Genomic DNA, 24,070 nt, shown 5'->3' with positions numbered 1-24,070 from the left:
AAGGGGGAAGAGAGAATGGAGCTCAGTGAAGTTGCTGTCATATTCTAAGCACTTACTAAATGTTTGCTGGAAGACAAAATAATGAGAAGACAGAGAGAATGAAGGTGACCCAACTCAGCCCTGATCTGGGAACCTCAGAAGGGCTTTTAATCTGCTTCTTTAGCATTTGTATCAGGAAAGAGGGGAGGAGTCTAGAGCCTGGCCAAATCCTTCCTATCTCTACTCCAATTGAAAGAATTCATCTTATATCTTCACATGGTTTCTACTACAAGGGAGCCCCAGATTAATCCTGTACCTTAATAATGGGAGTTTTTGGATGGCTCAAGGATTGGTTTGAGAGGATACCCGAAGCAGATTCACCTTTTGCTGCTACTAAGCCGCCATCTTGGTATCACTTGGGGCCCAGGGATTGGAAGGACAGACTTTTCCAAAGCATCTTAGGAGACACTTGAGGAAAGGGAGTTGTCCTTCCAAGGATAACATCATTAGACATGACGTTACTTAGGTGACAGAGTGGAGAGATTTGTTTGTAGACACTGGAGGGGGACAGTCTGAGAGGTCACTCACATCTTCTATTTATAAAAAAAGTATATGGGCAAGAGGAAGGTGGATGTTTTTTTCTGCTCCTGAGGCAGCATTGTGACTACAAGGTTGTTGACATCAGACATGGTAGAGAAGACTCCTACCCAATTAGCTGTATTACCTTTTTAATTCGTAGAAGCCGGACGTCTTTCCCGATGATTTGCTCTCGGAGGAACTGGAAAGAGAGACAGTATGGGACCTTTGAATATTAATGGAATAATTAGATGGAGGAAGAGAAAATTTCAGGGAAGAAAACAGGGTTTCTTGAGTAAAGAATCACCAGTTTCTCAAAGACTCATGCATATAGGTCAACCACCTCCATCTTACTCCATTCAGGATCTTGGATCCTTGCTTCAGATTCATGCTACGTGCATTATGAACTCCTTTGACCCCTCCCCAGACACTTACACATCTGGGATAATTCAAATTACAAATTGCACACACACACACACACACACATATACACACACCCCAAGTGGATTGTGTGAGTATTGAGTAAAGGATATGAATGCTTCGAGGTTCAGGGATCTTTCTGGCAGGCAGGAAATTAACACAGACCTTACCTTCACATTCCTACCTGGTCTTTCCAGGGAGCATATGTATCACTCTGGCTCAATTTCAGCAGCCCTTGTGGATCACCCCAAATCTGGGCTTATTCATCTCTCTCTTCTCCCTCCCTCCCAACTCCCTGGGAAGCCAAGGCATCCATTTCTTACCATAGAATAGGGGTTAAAGTCTTCCTCGTATTTCCTGAAATCCTGGAGATAAAGAAAGGAATTTAGGAGGGAGGATGTTATTTCTCACAGGGCATGGAATTCAGAGTAGATTGAGCTTTAAGGGCAGTGAAGCTAATTCAGTAATGGAAGGAGGATAAGGAAAAGTTGTGCATTCATGGAGGGAGAAGAAGGGAGGCAGAGCCAAGCAAAAAGCACAGAAGCCTGGACCCAAGGGGGAGGGAGAAGGCAGGTTTCATCCTCCACACAGGTTGAGCAGCACCAACTGGACCAACAGTTGGGTGCAGAGGAGTAGAACAGGAAAATAACATATCCTAATGAGGAAAATGATAAAAAAACAGTAATGTCAAATTCAGATAGAAAAGTGGGGCTATTTATCCATAAATAAGGATCCCTGGCTGGCTGCAAAGTGGCTTAGTTTTACAATTTATCATTATCTAGGTTTTATTTGTATTTATATTTATTTAAAATATTTTCTAATTACATAAAAAACTTACCTTCTGTCTTAGAAATAATATTATATATCGGTTCTAAGGCAGAAGAACAGTAAGGACTAGACAATGGGGATTAAGTCACACAGCTAGGAAGAGTTTGAGGCCATGTTCGAACCCAGGACCTCCTGTTTCCAGGCCTGGCTCTCAATCTTCTGAGGCTCTAATTACATTTTAATCTGGTTCTGAGTGAACTGGAGAATGTTGTAAGTCATGTGTGACCAGTCTCATGCTGGGCAACTCTGATGTAAAGGATAACAGGAAGGCCCCCTTGCCGAAAAACACTTTCCCCAAAGTCTGTCTTAAAGTCTAAAAACTCACCATTTGAGACTCATTTCTTTGGCTCTGGAAAGCTTTTCAATCTTGGAGAGTTCTGAGAACAGAACTCAGGTTACTATGAAAGGTTTAAGGTTTTTACCATAGGAACAGAATGGACTATTAGCTTCTATTGCAGTCATCTCACCACCCACTAGATTATAGCTCCCTGAGGACAGATACCCTATCTTATTCATATGGATTCCTCACCAGGCTGGACACATTATAGCCACTCAGCAAATGTCTGTTGATTGAATAAAGAGTGAAACATCCTAAAGGCTATTAGTTATTTATTAGATTTTTCTGAGAAATAGAACCACTTCATGAAGGAGGAATTCCTAGGGACTGATCCCTCAAAGGAAACACTCTCTGGGAAAAAGAAAAGGAAGGAAGGACCCAATCTGAAGATGGCATGGATCCAAGTGAATCCAATTGAACAAACATTTATTAAGAACAATATGTTTGGAGCAGAAGATAGAGCATTTAGATAAGGGGCCAACTCTGCTCTCATGGAGCTTAGTCTAAGGATGGAGAGGATAAATATATACACAGGTCATTAACTATGAAGACATAAGTGTACTTTAGGAGGTTATAAATTGTATGAAATGAATGACCAAAAAAAGAAGATGGACTGGCCACTTGGTAGGAGTGATGGATAATGAATGAATAGCCTGTGGACATCATTGTTATTTTAGTGATGCCACAAAAACTTGAAATCTCTACCACCTCATCCCCTCCAGACATTGGGTGGTCCCCCCCAAGGTGAACTTATGGGAAAACATAGATGAGAATTGTACAAGATGGGCTGACCTGGATGGGTAGTGATCTGCATTGTTGGAAGAAACACCACATCAGAGAATATTGGAGTATAAAAGTCACTTGGTGTAAATTGCAAGTAATTCAAAGCAGGCGACAGCATTTTACCAGTGATGATTATAGAAGAGAGTGGGAGCCATCATCAAAAGGCATGGATAAGAGGAGGGGTCCAGTTATGCATTGAGGAGGTAACAGATGAATTGTATAAATCAGTTCCTGGTACCTCCAGGTCATTAAAAGAAGCAAAGGAGGTCCATCAGCATCCTTTTAGTAGGAATTATGGAAGGACACTCGTAAGTCTTGGGTAGAATAAGAAACCACAGAGAGGTTACATTCTGCGTCATGATGGACGATGTATTGGCTTCTGTTGAAAACACAGATTGTCCAAAGCATCAAAGTATAAGTGCATTAGAAAAGAACAAAGTGCTATGAAGGATTGGAAGTGGGAGGAAGACATCCAAATGGAAAAGACCTCAAAACTAATTGGATCTAGGAGACTAGAGAGAGGAGAGAGGTGAATGTTAAAAGTAACCCCAAAATATAGGGGACAGAATGGCTGGTGATACTGTAGGTAGAATGGCACAAGAAGGAAAAACAGAGTTTGAGGGAAAGAGGAGAAATTGTTTTGGTCAGAGAGCCTGGCACACAATAGATGTTTAGTAAATTCTTATCCTGGCAAAGCTATCTTGCCCAAAGAAGCTTTCTCCAAATTCTGTCACCATGACTTAAATCTCACTATTAAGAGATACATTCCTTTGGATTTTAAAGGTTTTCCAGTCTTGGAGAGTCATGAGAACACAAGTCACTAAGAAAAGTTAACACTTTAAGGGATGGTATGGACTACTAGATCCTACTATAGTCATCTTTCCATCTACTAAACTGTAGATCCCTGTTGTGATAATGAGATTAAATCTACCCTGCCCATCTTTAATCATCAAAGGTGAAAACATCCCCACTTAACTCACAAGATGGGAGGTCTGTAACCCACGTATGTCAGAATGAGTAACAAATCAGAATTTACTGACTACCTCCTGGGCAGTCCTAAGAAAAGCGTCTATTGTGATTGGACACGCAAACCAAGAGGAAGGCACAGGAAGTGACACAAAAGAGGACCCTTTAAAAAGAGAGAATTGAGTGAGCCAGATGTCTTCTGGTTCTTGATTGGACATAGAGGAGCTCTGGACCTGGGACCCTGAGACCTGGGTGAGACTGCTCTTAAATCTCTCTCTTAGAACTACACATGGTGAGTGAAGAAAGCTGACTCCTTTAACCTCCCAGGAGGTACTAGCCTCCTGAGAGGCTCCCTTGTTTGGGAGAAGCCCTTGTGGCTAAAACCCTTGTTAACTGACTTTTAGGCTCTGGCTGGGCCTCTGGAGCCCTGTCAGAGTAAAGCCCAGACTTAAATACGAATCTCTTATTCTACCCTCTTCTCAACTCTCTACTTCCACTCTCCTATATTTTGTAAATAAACTTCCATAAAAGTCATTTTAACTTGAGGTAATTCTTAATTGGGGATTGATAATTGTTCAATCCCCTGGAGACCAACCTTTTAAAATTCAACAACAACAAAAAAAACCCTTCCCCCCCTTACACTGTAGAGAACATAGATGTGGAAGGCCGCATAAATTTTATTTTACATTTTTTAAATGCATTGCTTAGTTTTTCTGAACACTTTTTCTTCTTTATTACAAAGGATGGTTTTCTGGGAAGGGCAGAAGGGGAGAGATATAGTGAGGAATGTACATAACATAAAAATAAAACATCTAGATGATTAAAAAATAAATGCTTATTGAACTGAATTGAGTGTTGAGTTTTAAGTATGGGTCATCCAGTTGGAGATGTTTGATAGACAACTGGTGATGAAGGTCTAGAACTTGGAAGAAGATTAGAAGAGAACCATAGGCTTGGGAGTCAATTGCATCAACATGGAAACCCAGTAGAAAAAAATGACCAACTTTACAGTCATAGGACCTGGATACAAATTCTGACTTAGCAACCTACTACCTCTGTGACCATTGGCATGTCACAGTCTCCTTGGGCCTCAGTTTCCTTCTTTGTAGATTGAGGGAATTGGACTAGGTCACCTATGAGATCCCGCCAAGCTCTGGGGCTAGGATTGTGCATGCTTGTATTGGGGGTAATAGTGGAAGATCTGGGAGCAGATGAGATCACCAAGGGAGGATCTTGGAGAACATATTTCTCCTTCCTCCCCACTCCAAGGGCATAATAAAAGAGATAAAGATGGATCATCTATATTTACTAAATGTGAAACTTTTTATTGGTTCCAAGTCTCATTTGTTTCAATTTCTGTTGGTTTTTTTCAGCAGTCCTCATTTGGCTGATTTCAGATGAGATCATGGTTGAAACTAGAGTGGTGGGGGTGGGAGAAATACACGGATAGCCAGGAGATAAGGAAGTCACACTTTCTCATCTCTACTCTTTGTCTAATCTGGGTTTCTGGTTTCCTGGGGTACTGCCAGTGGATGGCAAAGTGGCCTTGAAGCCCCAATGAAAAAACACTCTCTCTCTCTGTCTCTCTCTCTGTCTCTCTCTCTCTGTCTCTCTCTTACACACACACACACACACACACACACACACACACACACACACACACACACACAAAACCCATTCNACACACACACACACACACACACACACACACACACACACACACACACATCCAAAACCCATTCTTCTTATACAGAAAATTGGAGAGAAATTGTCCTAGCCCATTTCTTAATGGAATGAAAGCTATCAGTGTTGAAGACTCTGGGAGGAGTTGAGGCTGAATTAATGAGAAAAAGGAAGGATCCAGAAGGAAGGGATAAACACTCCCCAGAGAACAAAAGAATCTATGGCCACTAGCAATTATGAATGGCAACAAAATAGGTAGCAAAGTGCCCAGGATCAGGAATAGATAAGTCCAGAGGATGAACTGATGTAGAGACACAGACATCCAGGAGAAAGCATAATTTGATTCAAGGAAAGAACTGTCCTTTTTATTAGGAATCAACAAAGCCTTCCTGAATTGAGCTGAGTCAGTGACAATGAAGACCAATGGGTACTCCAGTTTTATGGTGTGGATGTGTGAACACACACACATACATATGCTCTCAGTCTCTGAAAAAGGTTTTTTTTTTTTTCCAGAGGGGCACAGAGGACTATTGTGAGAGCTATCCTTCCTTTAGTTGACAAGGTCAGACAATCTATGCCACCAAGATTTGTTTATTCATCTTCTTGGTCAGTTCTGGATGGCTACAGGAGCAGCCCCTTCACAGTACTCCCCTCATCCCCTTCATGTAGTAGTCAATCGACAATTGACTTCAGAATTTCTTTTCCTCATATTACTCATCCTTGTCCATGACCCTCTTTTAAACAACCCATTTCCTTCTACCTCACTATGGCCAAGAAGGGAAGCCATGACACTAAGACTGGTTTTCTGGTCTCAGGAAAATGGAAATGAGTGCCTGATACTGAGAGCTGGATCACACTGGTACAACACAAACTGGGCTCATACTATACTTACTAGGGAGGGTGGATGACCAAGTTACAAACAATAGCAACATCTCAACCTTCCTCCAGTCACAACAAGGAATTATGGTAATGCCTCTTGAGAAGAAGTCATGGATGAAGGAAACAACCAAGAAGCTAACTATCTTCCGATGAGAAATGCAATAGATAAAAGGTAAAGATCTACAGTTGGGTTAGAAAAATCTGCAGCACAAGGTCACAATTCTTGTGAAAAAGATCTGGGCATTCTGGTGGAGTGCAAGCTCAATAAGATTCAACAAACCATTCCTTTCTCCCCCAATGTAATAGTAGGATGCACTGAACTGGCAAACTATTGGTGCCAGTTCACTTACCAAGCTGGAGGGAGAAGCCACATACCCAGGAAATATCCTGACTTTGGGCAGAGCCAGGAGGGAGGTCCTGAGTAGGGCTACGGCTGCAACCTCATCCCCCCAATCCAGACAGTGTCCAGAATGAAGGAGGTGAAGGCCTTCTTGTTTTGCTTTGTCAGATCTTATCAGGGATATTGTATTCAGTTCACTAAATATTTTAGAAAAGACATTGACAAATGGGATAGCATTCAGAGAAGGGCATCTGGATGGCCAAGAAACTAGAAGCCACAAAATAATGAAAATCATTTGAAGGAACCGAGATTGTCCAGGCTAAAAAGATTAAGGGGGAAGATCATGATTTTCAAGGATTCAAGGACCTGTCATATGGAAGAGAGAGAAGACTTGTTAGACTTGACCCCAGAGGACAGAACTTCAGCAAGAGTGGACAGTGTAGGGAAGCAAGTCTGAGCTCAGATTAAAGAAGACTTTCTTAATCATTAGATCTCTTCCATGATGGATTAGGTTTCCCCACCAGATAGTGAGTTTCTCAAGTGGAGTTTGGGATATCGAAGGAATTTCTGTTCACGTACATGTTGGTCTATAATTCCAGGGATTCTATGAGTCTTCCTTCTGTTTGACAGAAGCAGCAGACCAGTTTCCTTTTCTTCTATCTCTATATAATGCATTTGATCCTTGCCTTCCTTTTGTTGTTTGTCATGTTGGGTCTCCCAACCATTTACAAGCAAATGGAGTCTGTAGCCTTTGCTAAGAGGCTCCAGCACACCTTGGCTGCCAGACTATGAAGTTTTGGGCATCCCTATTGATGGCATTTAGGATAGCTCAGGACCATAGCGTCCAGATAGAAACAAGATAGACAACACGAGAGAAAAGAATAGGAAAATGTATAGCTTTTTTACTTTTCTGAACGGTGACTGGTAAACGACCATCCTCTTCAGCATCTCTTGTGGCTGCCAAAGACAGAACATTTCCAAACTGGATGTTAACCACTTGGCCCTCTCCCTATGTTATGTGAATAAAGACCTGCCTGCCCCCTAGTGTCAGATGCCCACTCTCCAACCCTTTTGGGTCTTGTCCAGCTCAGGAGTGGCCCCTCTTTGTCCCAGCAGTCATTGCTGAGGTCTCTGGGTCCTGGCCAAGGGCAGAACCACTTCTAACAGCAATTTTCTTACTTTGATCAGAGCCTGATTTCTTTTGTGGTTAAACTAACTTTCTCGAGGCTCTGTGTTAATTGTGTTAATTCACAAAGTTGCCCAAAGTTATGTAAGTAAGAGAATATTTCACCAAATTATTTGTCAGACATGAGGCATATGCTAAAGAAAAAAAAAAGCTTTCGCATCCTGAGTGAACTTTACTCCTCTGGAAGCCGATACTACAGTTAAAACCAAAAATAAATCTAAGTGATGATACGTAACCTTTCCTGACATTTGGGTAGGATTTCTTTGGGAGTTAAATAGAAAAAGGCTTTCACTGATCTTATTAGACTGTGGGTGGGCAAGTACCCAGTCGATACACGATACACCCAGGGTTGGATGTTTCTAGATATATGATACACAGGGGGTGGGGTGATTCTATATGTAGGACAACCATCTATGACTGGAGGGGTATGAATATTGCAGGGACAGAAAGACATGTGGGACATCCATTCACTGGCCACCATTGATGGGGCAGGGTAAGAAAGGTTACAAAGCATATCTATACTCTCTTAATTCTCTGGAGCATCTACATCTTGTACAGTCTTTCGTCATTCAACAAGCATTTCTAAGATTTTACTATGGGCCAGGCACTATGCTAGGCACTGGAGATACAAAGACAAAAGCCAAATACTCCCTGCCCTCAAGGAGTTTAGGTTCTTCACGGGGGCCCCCAGTATTGGTGAAGTTAAATTGAACAGCAGAAGTAAATTTGTTAAAAATCATTTCTCTGGATTTCCATTAATGGTCTAATTTGATGCATCACTGAGGGGTGGGGATGAATTAAGGTCCTTGATGGCTACACCAGCAGAACATGGGCTATAGTGGATCACACCAAGATGAAAAGACTTTGATTGTGGTCCTCGTAATGGATTATATGTCTACCATCCAAGGGCCGGACTAGAAGAGTTCAGAGAAGCCATCACCAAAGGGTTGGCTACTTGGTGGTGAGGGTTATTATTATTATTATTTTTGGATTTTTTTTGGCTGTAGTAGCTCATAAAAACTATCTCAAGTGGATGAGTCATGACTGGTATCAGTGGAGGGACTCATACCAACAAAATCATGGATCCCTTAAGTACTGAGATTTTCCCTGACAAGGTCAGGATTCTGACATTTAGGGATTTCCAATTGCTAACAGAGAAGACTGTTCTAATTGGAAGCTTAGTGGACTGACCCTCAAACACATGAAGCATACTGTGGGTCTCATCACACCAACACATCTTCACACAGATCTTGGACTTGATGGCTCACGGCCAGTGAACATGGTAGGTGATATTGGCTGGTTTTCTCTGGCATTGGGTTTTAACCTTCCCACTCTAAAAACAGAACCTTCTTTTCCTCTGCAGGACAGTGGCCTGCCTCTCAGGACCCGGATCAGAGGATGCAGCCTACACAGGGCACCGAAGGGGCTTACCAAGACCTCGGATCTGACCACTGGCCTGCCAACGAAGTTGAAGTCATAAGGAATCATGACGGGTTTGGAGATGGTGGACACACCAGGGCCTCGCGGAGGCATCGGACTCGGACAAAGTGGCTAGGAGGGGTCAATTCAAGAGAGAGTCTCACTGGATGGCCTCAGGGGCAGCCTGGCCCATTCACAGCACTGATGGCATCCTTTCTGTATCCATGCACACCCACAGAGCTAGTCCGGGTCACAGCTCCTGCTTACTCTTGGAGGCTGGACTCTTACTGCACAAGGAGAGGTACAAAGGTGGCCTCAAAGGGGCCATCTTTAGCACATCCTAGATTAAAACTCAAATGTACTGGGAGGATCTTATGAGCAAAATGCTCTAGATTAGAACCTCTTCAGTGACTATTCTTTGTTGAGCTCCAGCCTGACTCCATCCCTGAAGAGGGTACCCTTAGAGGCCCCTCTGCTCCACTATGGCAAAGATAATCCCTTCTCCGGAGGGCTCTTTTTCTGGGAAAGTGATTAGCCTTGCTGGCATCAGGTATCACAGAATTTAAAGCCAGAAGGGGCATTAATGAATATGTTATTGTTATTATTAACAATTATATTTATAATTATTTATTACTAATTATTTATTAATAGTATACTAATTTTATATTGTTACTCATTAATAAATATATCATACTTATAATCTTAACACATCTATAATAATTAAGTATATTATACTTATTATACCTATAATATTAACACATTATTAATACACTTATCAATATGTATATTATGCTTGTAACATTGCTTGTTAATAAGCATATTATACTTATAACACTATTAATTACTTATTAATAAGTATATCATTCTCATCATACCAATTTCTTAGTAATAAATATATTATATTCATAACAGTATTAATTACTTATTAACAAATATAGTTATAGTGCTAATTACTACTTAATAAGTATTATGTTGATATTATTACTTGTTAATAATCTTATTATACTTATAATATTAAGTAATTACTGACAGTTCACCTCACATTTGTAAATAAGGGAAATGCGAGCATATAGTGTTAGAGCTAGAAGAAACCTTAGAGGCCATCAAGTCCAAGCTCCTCATTTTAAGGATGAGGAAACTGAGGCACAAATAAATTAAGCATTTTGCCCAGGGTGATAAGCTGGCAGGACTTGAATCCAGGTCTTCCTGATTCCAAGTCCAGTGCTGATATGTCTTGTTCAGGATCACAGGAATCATCAATGGCAGAGCCAGGATTTAAACCCAGGTCTTCCAACTCCAAATCTAGGGCAGTAGTCACTTTATTGTATTTTCTTAGTACTTTAAAGTTTACATAGGGCTTTCCCTTGTACCTTTCTTGTGAGTTAGATAGCACAAGTATTATCATTCCCATTTTTTAGGTGAGGAAACTAAAGCTTTGGGTTTCAGAGTGTCAAAGCAGGAATTTGAATCTAGATCTTCTGACTCTAGGTCTAGTATGCTTTCCACTCTGTCAGTACTTCCTTTTAGTAGTATTCTAGTTACTCTCCTTTTGCTCAAATGAGGACACCGAGGCCCAGAATATTGAGGTGACTTTCCCAATATCACATGGGCCACGTGCATCCAACTGGAAGACTTTTAGCTCCTAGGGTAAGAATATAGAGAGGAAATGGGTCTGTTCCTGAGTAGTCCATCCCTCTCTACTCAGATAACCTTTCTAAGACTTCACCAACACAGTCACTTCTTGTCTGAAGATGGCATCTAGAAGAACTGGGGAGCATGATGAATCCTACGATATTCCCAGACCATTTCAGGACTTTGGATGGAGGAAACTTCTCTGTGGGAGATGCCAGGCAGGGATTGGGCAGAAGACAAAAGTGAGGTCAGGCTCTGACAAAAATGCCCAAGCCCTGGAAGGCAGAAAAGATTGGGCATACATGAAGGGGATACCTGGCTGGGCCACCCACAGCCCATCCACTACACCCTGTCCCCGAGGGCATAATGACTACAGCTAGGACCCATTAGGCTTGGCAGATGGCTTTGCTCTTGGCCAAAGTGAAGATATGTTCTTGGCCAAACAGCACAACTCTTCAATCTCTCTGTGTTCTTAATCTATAGAACAATCCCCCTCCCAAATAATTTCTAGCTACCTCAAAAACAAAAAGTCAGACTAGTTATCAGCCTTTCAAAGGCTGGTTTCTTTGTCTCCAGATGAGAATCACCAAAGTCATGACTCAGCCTTTGGAAGGAGGGTTTCATATCACTCAGTAACATTTCTGTGGGGACTTGAAGCCCTGCCCAGGGAGATTCACTGAAGACTCCCTACCACATTGTAGCAGGTTAACATATTAAAGCCACAATATAGAGGTCCTGTTGGCTGCCCAAGGACAGGGATTGTTTCATTTTTGTCTTTGTATCTCCAGTGCCCAGCATGGTGCCTTGGACACCTTACTTTTCTTTCTTTTTTTCTGGACCCATGATTTCATCCTTGTGAAGAATTCCAAGTGAGGAAAATTCCCTCTACCATTACAGATGAACAAGCATTGATCAATTTGTAACTTTACAGGGTTGCCTGGGACACTGACTTGTCCAAGGTTTCACAGTCGGTATATGTTAGAGGTAGAGGCTTGAACCCAGGTCCTTCTGACTCTCCAGCTCTCTATCCTCTGTGCCAAGTAGCTTGCATTGCGTTTTGCATGTGTGAGGACCTGGGTTCTATCCCTGGCATCCCCATTTGCTCTTGGTGCTTGAGGGCTTAGAATCAACAATCTTTCATCCTTGAGCTGTGCTTAAAAAGGCTACTTGGCTCATGGGATAGAGGACCTTGCATTTTGTACATGCTTGCCGAATGAACGAATGAATCTAGTCCAACCTCCTCGTTTAACAGTGGAGGAAACTGAGGCTTGGGAAAGAGAGGAGACTTGCTAAAGGTCATACAAACTAATGGGAGAACCAGGATGGAACCCAAGTCTCTTGACTCCCCAGTTGTCATGGTAGAATGAACTCAATTTGGAGCCCTAGGACCTGGGTCAGAATCCTGACTCTGCTTTCCTGCCCATATGACTTTGGCAAAGTGATCTCAACTCTCTGGGCCTCAGCTTCCTCATCAGTAAAATGAGGATTGGACTAGAAGACTTCTAAGGTCAAATCCAAGGTCCCTTCTGGATCTCAGATCTTTGACTACATTCAACCTGGTTGCACAGACACTCCTAATGACATTGGATAAATGCATCACTTCCATTCACTCTTGCCGTATAAACATTGGCATTCATGTTGGTGCTGCCACCTCAGATGGGCAGAAGCTCTTGACAGCATTTAAGTATAAGGATAATCCTCAAAGGGGACTCTGTTTCTCCATGCCCCACTCTTATCCAATCTCTCGGCAAATTCCACCTGGCCACGGGTCCAGAGTCCAGGGCTGTGACATTGAAGCTTACATTCTCACTCACCAGGATGGGAGCTGTGCAGAGGCGGTCTAGAGCCATTTATTTGAGAGCAGTATTGTTTTAATCAGCTCCTCATTGTCCCCCATGCAGTATACCCACAAATCCCCATCCTTCCCTCCAGCCATCACTCTCATGCCAGGTCATGCAGGGACCCAAATTCACACAGGGAAGGGTCAATAAAAACTGCCCATAAACTGCAGCTACAGATCATCAAAAGAAGTTCCTTCCCTTAGCTGGTAAGGGCAGGTCTGATATCTGGCCACAGAGACCCATTTTATTTACTCTAGGAGGGCTTGAAAGATTTTTGCCCTTTCTCCAGGGATCTGGCTTGTCTACCAGCAGTTCAGGTATGACTAAGAGAATCAGATTGGTTGTCTCTTCTTTCTGATGAAATGCCATCTATTCACTACTCTCATTCCCCAAGCCAAGACTGAAAAAAGAAATCTTTGAATCTGTGATGCTCATTTGGAAAATTTCAAGATTACTGGATATCTGAGATTTTAGTTACTTTCTAGTCTAGTGCCATCAAGCTCACTGGCCACTGGACCTGAATCAGATTGAAAAGTATTTGGGAAACATTTAAGAAAATTAAAAAAAATACAATACAACATGGATAATGCTAATTTATGTTTTTCTAAGTCTTACACAACCTATCGGGCACTCTATCTGAGATTAATGCGACTGAGAGCACGCGTGTCATAGGTTTGCCAACATGGGACTATACCAGTGATGGGCAAACTTTTTAAAGAGGGGGCCAAAGGAAAGGAAATGCTCCTCTGTCAGTCTGTTTCTAAGGCAATTCTTTTGAAGTTTCATTGTATTGTATCCTACTCATTGTATTCATCAGATTAGGAATAATGTTGCAAGGTTGGATAGAACATTTCAGGGGGCCACATCTGGCCCAAGGCTTTAGTTTGCCCATCACTGGTATAGTCCCATGTTGGCAAACCTATGGCATGCATGCTAGAGGGGGCTGTTCTCCTTCCCTTCTCCATGCATGTTGGAGGACACTTCCCCCATCACTGGCCCCTCTGCCCAGCAGCCCGATAGGAGTGTTTCCTCCCTCTCCTGTCTGGGATAAGGCTCACCTGTGGAGTGAGGGTTGCCATTTGGGCACCTGGTCTCTAAAAAGTTCACCATCACTGGTCTAGTCCATGGTGCCCAACCTGCAGGTCATCTTATTGTTAGGGCTCCTAACCTGGTGTCCATAAACTTTTTTTAACCCTTACTTTCTGTCTCAGAAACAAATCTAAGTATTGGTCCCATGGCAGAAGAGTGGTAAGGACTAGGCAATTGGGGTTACATGACTTGCCCAGAGTCACACATCTAGGAAGTATCAGAGGTCTGATTTGGACCCAGGACTTTCTGTCTGCAGGTCTGGCTCTCTATCCACTAAGCCACTCAGCTGCTCCCATAAACTTTTTTTAAATGCTATATTTCAATATAACTGATTTCCTTTATAATACATATTTTATCTTATGCATTTTAAAATTATTTTGAGAAGGGGTCCATAAGCTACCAATGGAATCTAAGAGGTAAATAAAGTTAAGAATCTCTGGTCAATTAAGTTATTGCAAAGTGTCTATTATCCTAGATTTTTTTGTCATGAATTTTCCCAGATTCTCTCTAGCCTTAAAAGAGGGTCCTATATTTGAAAATGTTGAGAACCACTGACCTAATCCAATCCCTTCATTTTACAGATACAGGTACTCTGAAGCCCCCAGAGGTAAGTGACTTGCCTGAGATCATATATGTGATTTTTAAAAATCTTTTTTTAGTTTAATTTTTTTAATTCTAAAATTTAATTTCATTAAACAAATCTAAAAAGTTTTGTAAAAAATTCTTTCCTCTAAAGCTGAAAATTAACCAGAAGCTTTTGGGGAATATATTTCTAGCTATGTAATTACAGTATGAATACTGGAATACAGCTACCATATCCTCACATCCTTTAAAAGATTAAAACTTCTTTTACGTGTTTTGTTTTTGCTGGGGAATGGTTAATCATAATTACAGCCTGCTGGACTGTGACGAATAATAATTGACATTGGCCAAAAATGTTTTGCCTCCTAACAAATAGGGTCTTGCAATTAACTGCCCAAAATTAGTGGCCCACAGCAGCCTACCCCTTCCAAAAATACTTCAAGGGAGAGGAACGAAATCACAATTTGCAAGGATGAAGTAGCCCATCACACTCAGTAGATACTATTTACAGGTAACATGCACACAGCAACATACGGATACGGGAGGTGGTTTTAGAAAATAAAAGGTAGTATCTTCTTTTCTTGATCTTTCAGAGACACTCTAAAGGAGAGATGCCAAGAGACAGTCTCTCAGGCATGCCATGCTGAGTGTACTGTGTACCTTTGGAGTTGGAGGGAAGCTTCGTTCGGGGAGGGGGGAGCTTGCGGGCCTCCCGGTATAATTCTTGAGCTCCCAGTCCTCCACAGGTTCGGTTGCGTCTCCAGAATGGAGACCATGGTTAACCAAGGCCTCTTCCAGGGCAGAAGGGAGTGAGCGGGACAGATTGAGGTCCAGAGTGGGAACTGATGGAGGGGGAGGAAGAGGGGGTGGTGGGCGCCGTACCCAAGTGGAAGATGAAGACCCCTGGCCAGCCGGTACAATGACGGGGGGCGCCGAGACCTTGGCGGGCAGGTTAGGGGTTGGTGGATGGGGCATCACAGGCAGCGCAGAAGGCGGTGGTAATGGGGCTGGGCGCTTGGGAGGGTAATAGAACATGTCCAAGGGGATGTCATCAAGGTCGGTGGTGTGAAGGTGCAGGCCACCGAAGCGTCGCAGGGGTGGGGCCAGGAGAGTCACAGAAGATGGGGGACTGGTGGTCATCTGGGAAATGAAAAATCACGGAGGGGATTTCTCAGTCCCAGTGGAGGCAGACAGGGAGATGACTAGGGACCTGCCCTGCCCAGAACTGTGGGGATCATCCAGTTGGCTTTGCCATGGAGGGACTTAGATGCTACAGAACAGTCTTCACTAACCCATCCCAAGCATTACACTTTTTTTTGAGAGTAGAGGCCAGGTCCAGATTCCAGGGATTACTGAGCAATTACATTGCCATCATAGGTGGGGAATGGACAGTAGCTGACCTGAGCATGGCTCAACCCCTCTTAGGCTATGACCAACACCGGGATGATTTCCAAATGGCATGTGGGTGTGTGACAACTGCTGCCTGCTGATGCTCCTTGTCCTCACTGGTTTATTGGTTTACTATCCTCATCGCCCAGGCTATAAGGACTTCTTCACACCCCTGAGAGCTATGAATCCTACAGCTTTACACAGACCACTGCCATAGCCCTGGGGAGGTAGCACCAATCTTGTGATGGAGGAGGGACTCTGCACTCATGGAACCCATGTTGCTCAGGTCATATTCGATGCCTCAGTGGCCCTAGAACTTCTGCTGTTCCTGGGACACTTGGGCAGGACAGCCACTGTGCTTAAGTGGTGGCTGAAATAAAAAGGCTACTTGAGAAATGAGGGTGTATATGGGGAAGAGTGCATCACAAAAGAGTCATCTAGAACTTGGCTACAGAAGGGAATTTAGTGGAGTTGGGATAATAGAGCCAACCACTGTTGACATAAGACTTTGGAACTTTGGGTATCTAGTGCCTAATTTAATTTGGTACTAATTTAATACTTGGTTCCTATATTCATTTGAGTCTTCCAAAGGAACCATTGCTGAGGACCATGAGCCACTGGACTTCCAGAAGAATGGCATAAGAATTTTTTCTCATGAGAAAAGGGCTTGGCCCAACTTAAATCTGTGGCCTAGCATCATGGGATTTTAGAGCTAGAGGGGCCCTTAGGGAATATCCAATCCAATTAAACAGCTGCCAACGTATGATCATCAGATGGATTTTAGGAAGTCTTTTCTCCTAATTGCCTTTCCTTCATCTCAGTCTGCTGCCCATGTCTAAAATTCCTCCATTATAGCTTTAATCCTTCAGAATGAGGCAATGGCCCTTGTAGAAAATGCCATTAGCCCTAGGAGGGATAATACAATTATCCATCATTCATTATCACCTTAGCTTGAACTGGTCCATCTACTCCTTTGTGCTACATCAGTAAGCAGAGATTGGGTGACAGCAAGGGGCTATGGATAGCTGGGAGGATGGGGAAGAATGGATCTGGGCACAAAGGGCCAAAGTTCTAACACAGCTGCTGGCAGGGCGATCCCTGGGCCAGAGAAAGGTAAGCTATTTGGCCAAGTGTAAGGTCATAGAGGGCAAAAAAGCGTCCCAGCCCGCACATGGGACAGAGTGGACGATTACCTCTGAAAGCTCGTTCTCTGCAGAGGAGATCTGCTCTAAGCGGGTCTGGCAAAGCCTTTCCACCCAGTATTGAATCTTTTCCGACTCCTCTAGGTCTTCTCGCTCGGTTTCCGACACCTGGGCCACAGGACCACCACACAGAGATCATAAAACACGACCCTTCCAACCACATGTAGCTTTAAGTCGAAAAGAAGTGGGTTCTCAAAAGGCCTCCAGGGAATGGGGACTACCCAGAACCTTGTTCTCTCCTAGGATCTTGGGAGCACAGCTTTAGAGCTGAAAGGGCCTCTAGATAGCATTTGGTCCAAACCATTTTACAGAAGAGGACCAGAGAAATGATTTTCCCAGGGTCACCCAGGAAATGGCAGAGCCAGGATTTGCATCCAGGGCTTTTCTGCATCCTCTATTTAACAGTTTGGGCATTTTGGTTCCCAGAAATATGAACAAGAGGCAGACTGGGATTATATTCAGCAGCCAGGGAAATGAGTTAAGAACACACAAGCCCATCTAAAAAATTATTTGCTATGTAATTCTTCTCTGTCACACCTCGGTGGCTGGGGGAGCGAGGGGAGGTTGGGTTCACCTCAGATCTCTCTTCTAGTCAGAAGGGGAAGGTATTAAGACTAGCACCTAGACTTATATTCTGGGAACAGTTTGGGAGAGCAAATCTCAGACTAATTACAAGGGGGGAGAGCCCAAGACTTAGATCCTGGGGGACGAGCGAGAAGACGAGCCCACCAGGGGCGAGCACAGCACCAGAAAAAAAGTCATGTACCTCCTGGGCTAGCCGGTTGATCTTCAGTTGCTTTTCCTTTTCCAGCATCTCTTCCTTCTCCTTATAAAGCTTTTGCTCAAATTCAATTTCCTTCTTGTGCTTCCTCAGTTCCTGTAGGCTGTCGTGCTTAGATTTCTTCTTGTCTTTCCCTTTCTGGGAGGGTGCAGTATGGTTTGTACAATAGCACACTGAGGCACATGGGAGGGAAGTGTCCACTCCAAAAGGGCAGCCAAACCCTCAAGCATAAACTCTTCTATCCACTCAGGGTCTGGTTTTTGACCTGCTTTAGGAAAGCAAGGCCAAGGGGTACCATGTACATCCTAGCTCTGGCTACTGTCTCTGCTCCTTCTGAAAATTTTTTTAACCCTCACCTTCTGTCTTATAACCAATACTGCATATTGGTTCCAAGGCAGAAGAGAGGTAAGGGCTAGGCAATGGGGGTTAAGTGACTTGCCCAGAGTCACACAGCTAGAAAGTATCTGGGGCCAGATTTGAACCCAAGACCTCTCATCTCTAAGCCTGACTCAATCCACTGAGCCATCTGGCTGTCCCTTGCTCCTTGTCTTATCAGAAGTGACAATACTTAATGCATGGGAGTCAGAGGGGTTATGGGCCATAGAAATCAGAGACAGAGAGCTGGAAGGGACCTTGGAGATCAACCCTTCTATTTGGCAGATGAAGAAACTAAGAGATGTTAAGAGACTTGGTCAGTGTTACATATCTGGTAAATGTCTGAGGCAATGCTCTTCTTATAGCATAAATCCAGAACATGCCAGGAAATTTGGGAGAGTTGGCAAAGCCTGGCTAAGAGGAAGTTCTGACCTCAGTAAGGGGAAGGTGGAGATGGCCAAAAGGACATACTGACTTTGGTGCAACAGAACTGCCCTCTTGGCACCGAGAACTCAATTCATCTCTCCTGGTTTCAAGTGAAAAACTTAAGGCATTTTCCACATGAAGCATCAAGAGTTTGGGGCCAGTGGGTGACATTTTGGGGAAAAAAAGCAGCAATGAGGCTAGGTTAGAGTTGAAAGTTCTTGGGTTTGTTTTCCCCAGAAAGGTTATGTTTTTGTTTTGTTTTTCTAGCGGGAGATCAGGGAGCAGTAAAAATCCCTATTCCTGCTCACTTAAGTCAGTCATTTTGTCTCCAGCTTTTGTCTCCCAGGAGTAGGTGATGCTACTTACATGGGAGGAAGGGTTTGATGGGGAGGGGGAAAGAAAGGGTCAATCCAGGATCATTCCACAGCACACAGATGATAGAAACGGCTCATAAGTGGTGTACAGATGGCAGCCTGGACCCAACTGAGGAAAGTGCTGGGGGGAAAATGACAGAATCCCAGTTGGAAGGGACTTCAGAGGTCAGCTACTCCAACCACCTGCCTGATAACAACATCCCCGATAGGGGCTCCTGCAGTCTTTGTTTGAATAGCTCCACTGACAAATTTGGACTCATTTTGCAAATGAGAACCTTCCTTGTACCTGCTCAGGTTCAGAGCCTGAGATATGCAATTGGTTAGAAATCCCACTCTTAGTCAGACAAAGGGATAGATGATCTGTCCCCAAAGATGTCTGAATGAGTCTCAGTTGTTTTTCCTCCTGCATAAGGACAACCTCACTGAAATGGGTTACAGAAATTTCTAGAGCTTCCTCTTTAGCCTTTGCAAGGGGCTCATAATCTGGCTCCCACTCTCATCGCCTTATAGGCTTCCTTCATTTTGGACCCCAAAAAGGATCACCCCTCTTGATTTTCTTGAGAGCCCGTCCTAAAGCATTTCTGCTGCCACCGGGACTTTTAACTCTACTCTCTAAGTGTTATTATTGCTCAATCCCATTTTGGGTAACCAGACGTGGCTGGCTCTGGATGACTTTTGACTATTTTCAAAAGTCGAATTCACCCAAAAAAGGAGTCCTATTTGTTACCAATAGGGACATTTAAAAGAATGTTCCACAGGCCCTGATGGCAATTCCAGAAGAGTTCAGAAATAGTTTGAATAATATTGACATTGATGGAATATGTGCATTGCCCCCAAGGAGACTACTTTGAAGGGGCCATTACTCTCTTGGATAGTTTAATTTTGGTGTACACATCTGAAAATGCAGTGGCATTAATAATTTATAGTTCTACTTCATCTGTCAGGCCAAGGGGAAGGTGGTGAATTTCCATGCACCTTAGGACAGGGTTTCTCACATTTGTCCGTAGCTACAGAATTGTCAAGCTTTTTAGATCTGTAATCTAGAATCAGGGATGATGGTTTCAATGATCCCTTTTTTGCCCCTAGTTATTCCAGACATGGAAAAATCTCATTTTAAATGTAAATTGTCTTCTTCCCTTCTTCTCCTTGCCCTTCCCCTAAAGAGTGGGAAAATTATTGAAGGGAATGAGATAGTTCCATTTCGCAGATGTGGAAACTGAGGTGTGGGGAGAGGGGAGAAGGAGGGATATTCTTTGCCTTACTCAGCGTCATTCAGACACCAGAGCTTCTAATTTTCGAAGGCAGCTTTCTTGAAGCAACAGGCTCTAATTTTTACTGATGTACAATTTTCCCTGGGATATGATTTTCAGATACCAAGTTAAGTTGACTCAATTTCACTGATATTAGCAGAAATATTTCCTTAATCTGATGTCAAAAGAATTAAGAAAAAGGACAACAGAATCATAGGAGCCAGACATTTCAGTCATAACATTGCAAGATAAAATTAAAGGGCTTAATTAATGCCAGGAGATAATGTTTTAAGGTGGGCCCTTTAAGATGATATTATCAAATGTTTACAGCCTAAGATGTCTCCAGTGGCATCGACTTTGGCACAGAAATTCCCTGGATCTCCATAATCTGGCTGACTGCCGTAGCTCTGATCCCACTACAGCCTGTCATTTAGAATTTATTTCTCTTTATGTGACTCTAGTCTGGTTTCTAGCTCTAGCTCTGCCTTACTGAGAAAAAAGCTTAGGGTCTCACACGGCACCCTGGTCCCTATTCTTATCAAGATGTAGATCTGGTAAATATTAAGGACTTAAGGGCATCCTACAATAATATTTATAATGCCATAATAGTAATGTACTATATGATAACAACATCAACAATAATAAGCCAATGGACAATCTTTAAGATTTGCAAAACATTTTAGATATATCAATTAAGTTGTTTCTCATGATTACTGCATGAACTGTTATTATTATCCCAGTTTTACAGATGGGAAACTGAGGCTGAGAGCAGTTAAATGACTTTTCCAAGGTTTTATAGCTTATAAATGTTTAAGGCAGGATTGAATTCTGGCTCCAAGCCCAGGACTCTTTCTACTTTGCCACCTAGCTCCTCATAAGTAACACTGATGTTGACTTAATATAATGAATACTTTTGCAATGTCAGTTATTATTTGTAACATATGAACCTCTCATCCACCTCAGGGACATTCCCAGCCATCATCAGCAAACCACTCAGAGGAAGGAGGTTCTGAAGAATGCTCAAAGTGAGCCCAGAGAGTGTGACCATTTATAGGAGAGAGAAAAGAAAGAGGTTTGGAAGACCCAAAGTCCACAGCAAACTTCCCAGTGAGCAGCCCTGGCTCTCAGTCCTCTCTCCTACCTTTCGGATGGTTGGGAATTTGCCTTCGTACCGATAAAACCACCCAAAAGCTAGAAACAAAGAACAAGGCAGTAAGAAAACTTTTGTCTGGGGAGAGGAGTGTCAGAACGCATCCATCATTGACTGCTGGAAATTCCTTTCCAATGGAACTTGAGGCATTTGTAATACAGAAGACAGCAAGCAGAGGGTTAGCAGATCAAACAGAAGCATGGCCTCTCATTCTTGAACTTACCTAAAAATATCTGATTTGCAAACCAGGCCCAATATAACCCCTTGAAGAGACCTCAGTCATGGGCCAAGGCCCCTCTCAGTTTTCTCTGGCTGGCATCAGATGTCTTAGTATTGGAAGATTACTTCTTTGACTTCCCTTAAACCAGAGCCAATCAGCAAAGACAAAGGATGATTAAAAGCAAAACATCTCCCTCTCTGACCTTTCACTGGCTCCACCACTGATTCCAGAGAGGGCTCTAGGTCACACTATCAGTGAAGGCATTTGAAAATAGCCAGGGTCCTGAATACCACGGGGCAAACTTTCTCTGTTTTTCTTCCTTCCTTCCTTCCTTCCTTCCTTCCTTCCTTCCTTCCTTCCTTCCTTCCTTCCTTCCTTCCTTTCTCTTTCCTTTCTTTTCCTTTCTCTTTCCTTTCTCTTTCCTTTCTTTTCCTTTCCTTCCTTCTTTCTCTCTTCCTCTTTTTCTCTCTCTCCCTCCCTTCTCTCTCTTTCTTCCCTCCCTCCACTCTCTCTTTTTCTCTTTCTCTCTTTCTTCCCTCCTTTCCTCTACTCTCTCTTTCTCTCTCTCTCCTTACCTTTTGTTCTAGAATCAATACTAAGTATTGATTCCAAGGCAGAAGAGTTGTAAGGGCTAGTAATGAGGGTTAAGTGACTTGTCCAGGGTTATTACAGGTAGGAAGTATATGAGGCCCGATTTGAATCCAGGAACCTCTAGCCTTGAGGCCTGGATCTCTATCCCCTGAACTACCTGGCTTCCCTTTAATATTAATTTTCAACGTTTAAAAAAAGGACAATGTTTAGAATTTACAAATTGGTCAGATGAATCTGAGATGCTGCTGCCAACAAGAACTGGAACTAGGATGGAGGGAAGGGGCCTTGGCAAAGGGTGTATGGACACTTTCCCGAGGTGGTTTGAAGACCAAATAGTCACCACTGGCTGCCCAGAGGAGGAAGATTCCAAAGGGAGGGCAACCAGAATCCTTGTTATGGAAGGTAGGATGACAAGAACCCTAAGTCAGCAAAGGCTTTGAGCTTCTTCCTGGCAGAGCCCACGTCATCTCCTCTGCCTGCATCTCCCTCCCAGGTCTGGGCAGTCATTGAACTGAATGACCAGTTAGCATGTGCTGTCTGCCCTGAAGGTCCAGGGTCCAAGCTGACTGTCAAGAGGAAGCAAGATGCAGTAAGCATGAGCGTCAGGCTGACGGGGAGCTAAGCGGGGGACTGCCAACCTGCACTTGCTGATTCTTGGTCTCTCCATTCAGGCCATCGTCAGTGTGCAGTGGAGACTTCATTCCCTTTTCGTCTACTAGGGAAACAGAGGAGGAAGGATGTGAGAAGGAATAGACACGAGAGATAATTCAGGGCAGCTTAGAGGGGGGAAGAAAAGAGAACTTACTTCAGAGACCAAAGGGCAACTGGAAGCACAGGCTTCCGGAAGAATCATGGGGTTAGAATTGGGGCATAGGGATCTGGAGCTGAGAATTCAGGTTTCTAGTTCTAGGTTGGGCTGTTCATTCAGTATGGGGTCACCAAAGTGCTTTTAACCATTCATAGCTTGTTTTCCCATTTGTTAAAAAAAAATTCTAATTACCAGCCTTTAGAGGGTTAAAATTTCCAGACACATGAGAAATATATTGGAGCTCTGGGCTATAATTTGGAAGGTGGAGGGTAGGAAAAAGGGAGCTGAATAGCATGGATGTAATTAATACAGAATCACAGACTTGGAGCTAGAAGGGACTCTGTCAGAGGCCATTGGATCCAAATTCCTCATTTTATAGGTAAGGAAATGAAGGTTTGGGGAGTTTAAGTGACTTGTCCAGGGTCTCCAGAAATTTTCCTTCTCCCTTTCCCTGGGGAGGCATTCTGAGTCATGTTTCCTACAGGCAGAGAATGGATGACCTCAGGAGCTGAAGGAGAAGGGAGGATAGCAAGGGGGACGCTATTTGGGAATGCAGATGAGGAGGGATAAATAATAGAAGAGCAATCTTAGCAACCAAACTATAGGTTTTTAAACTGATGTTTAAATGAGTGAATCTCTTCCATCTTGAGAGCTCTTCAAGAAGAGTATAGCTTCCTAGCTGGGTGACACCCTGGGCAAGTCACTTAACCCCCATTGCTAAGCCTTTACCAGTCTTCTAGCTTGAAACCAATATACAGTATTGATTCTAAGACCGAAGGTAAAGGTTTAAAAAAAAAACGTCTAGACACCATCCATTTCAGATGGCTTGGATAGTCACTTTTCTGGAGGCAGGAAGTGGGATTCCAGGTTCTCTTAACATGCCTCCCTTAGGGGAGGGAAAAACTTCCTGAAGGAGGAACTGGAGCCCAGCTTTCCCTAGAAATGTCCTTGTTCCTGCTAAGTC

General features: G+C 43.2%; 1 protein-coding gene across 1 annotated transcript in view; it reads right to left on the bottom strand.

Annotated features, from left to right (window-relative positions):
• Nucleotides 1–24,070, bottom strand: part of USH1C (USH1 protein network component harmonin) — a 55,810-nt gene that overhangs the window by 4,589 nt on the left and 27,151 nt on the right. Inside the window, exons 12-19 of the mRNA XM_044681808.1 lie at nt 21,479–21,528; nt 17,898–18,050; nt 17,123–17,239; nt 15,201–15,680; nt 9,409–9,528; nt 7,698–7,748; nt 1,299–1,340; nt 704–757 (exon numbers count right to left, since the gene is read on the bottom strand). Coding sequence (XP_044537743.1) covers nt 704–757; nt 1,299–1,340; nt 7,698–7,748; nt 9,409–9,528; nt 15,201–15,680; nt 17,123–17,239; nt 17,898–18,050; nt 21,479–21,528 — 1,067 coding nt within the window. The remainder of the gene's footprint in view (nt 1–703; nt 758–1,298; nt 1,341–7,697; nt 7,749–9,408; nt 9,529–15,200; nt 15,681–17,122; nt 17,240–17,897; nt 18,051–21,478; nt 21,529–24,070) is intronic.

This window comes from Gracilinanus agilis, chromosome 6 (assembly GCF_016433145.1).
Source record: "Gracilinanus agilis isolate LMUSP501 chromosome 6, AgileGrace, whole genome shotgun sequence".
NCBI lineage: Eukaryota > Metazoa > Chordata > Mammalia > Didelphimorphia > Didelphidae > Gracilinanus > Gracilinanus agilis.
This window is presented reverse-complemented; position numbering and strand designations above follow the sequence as displayed.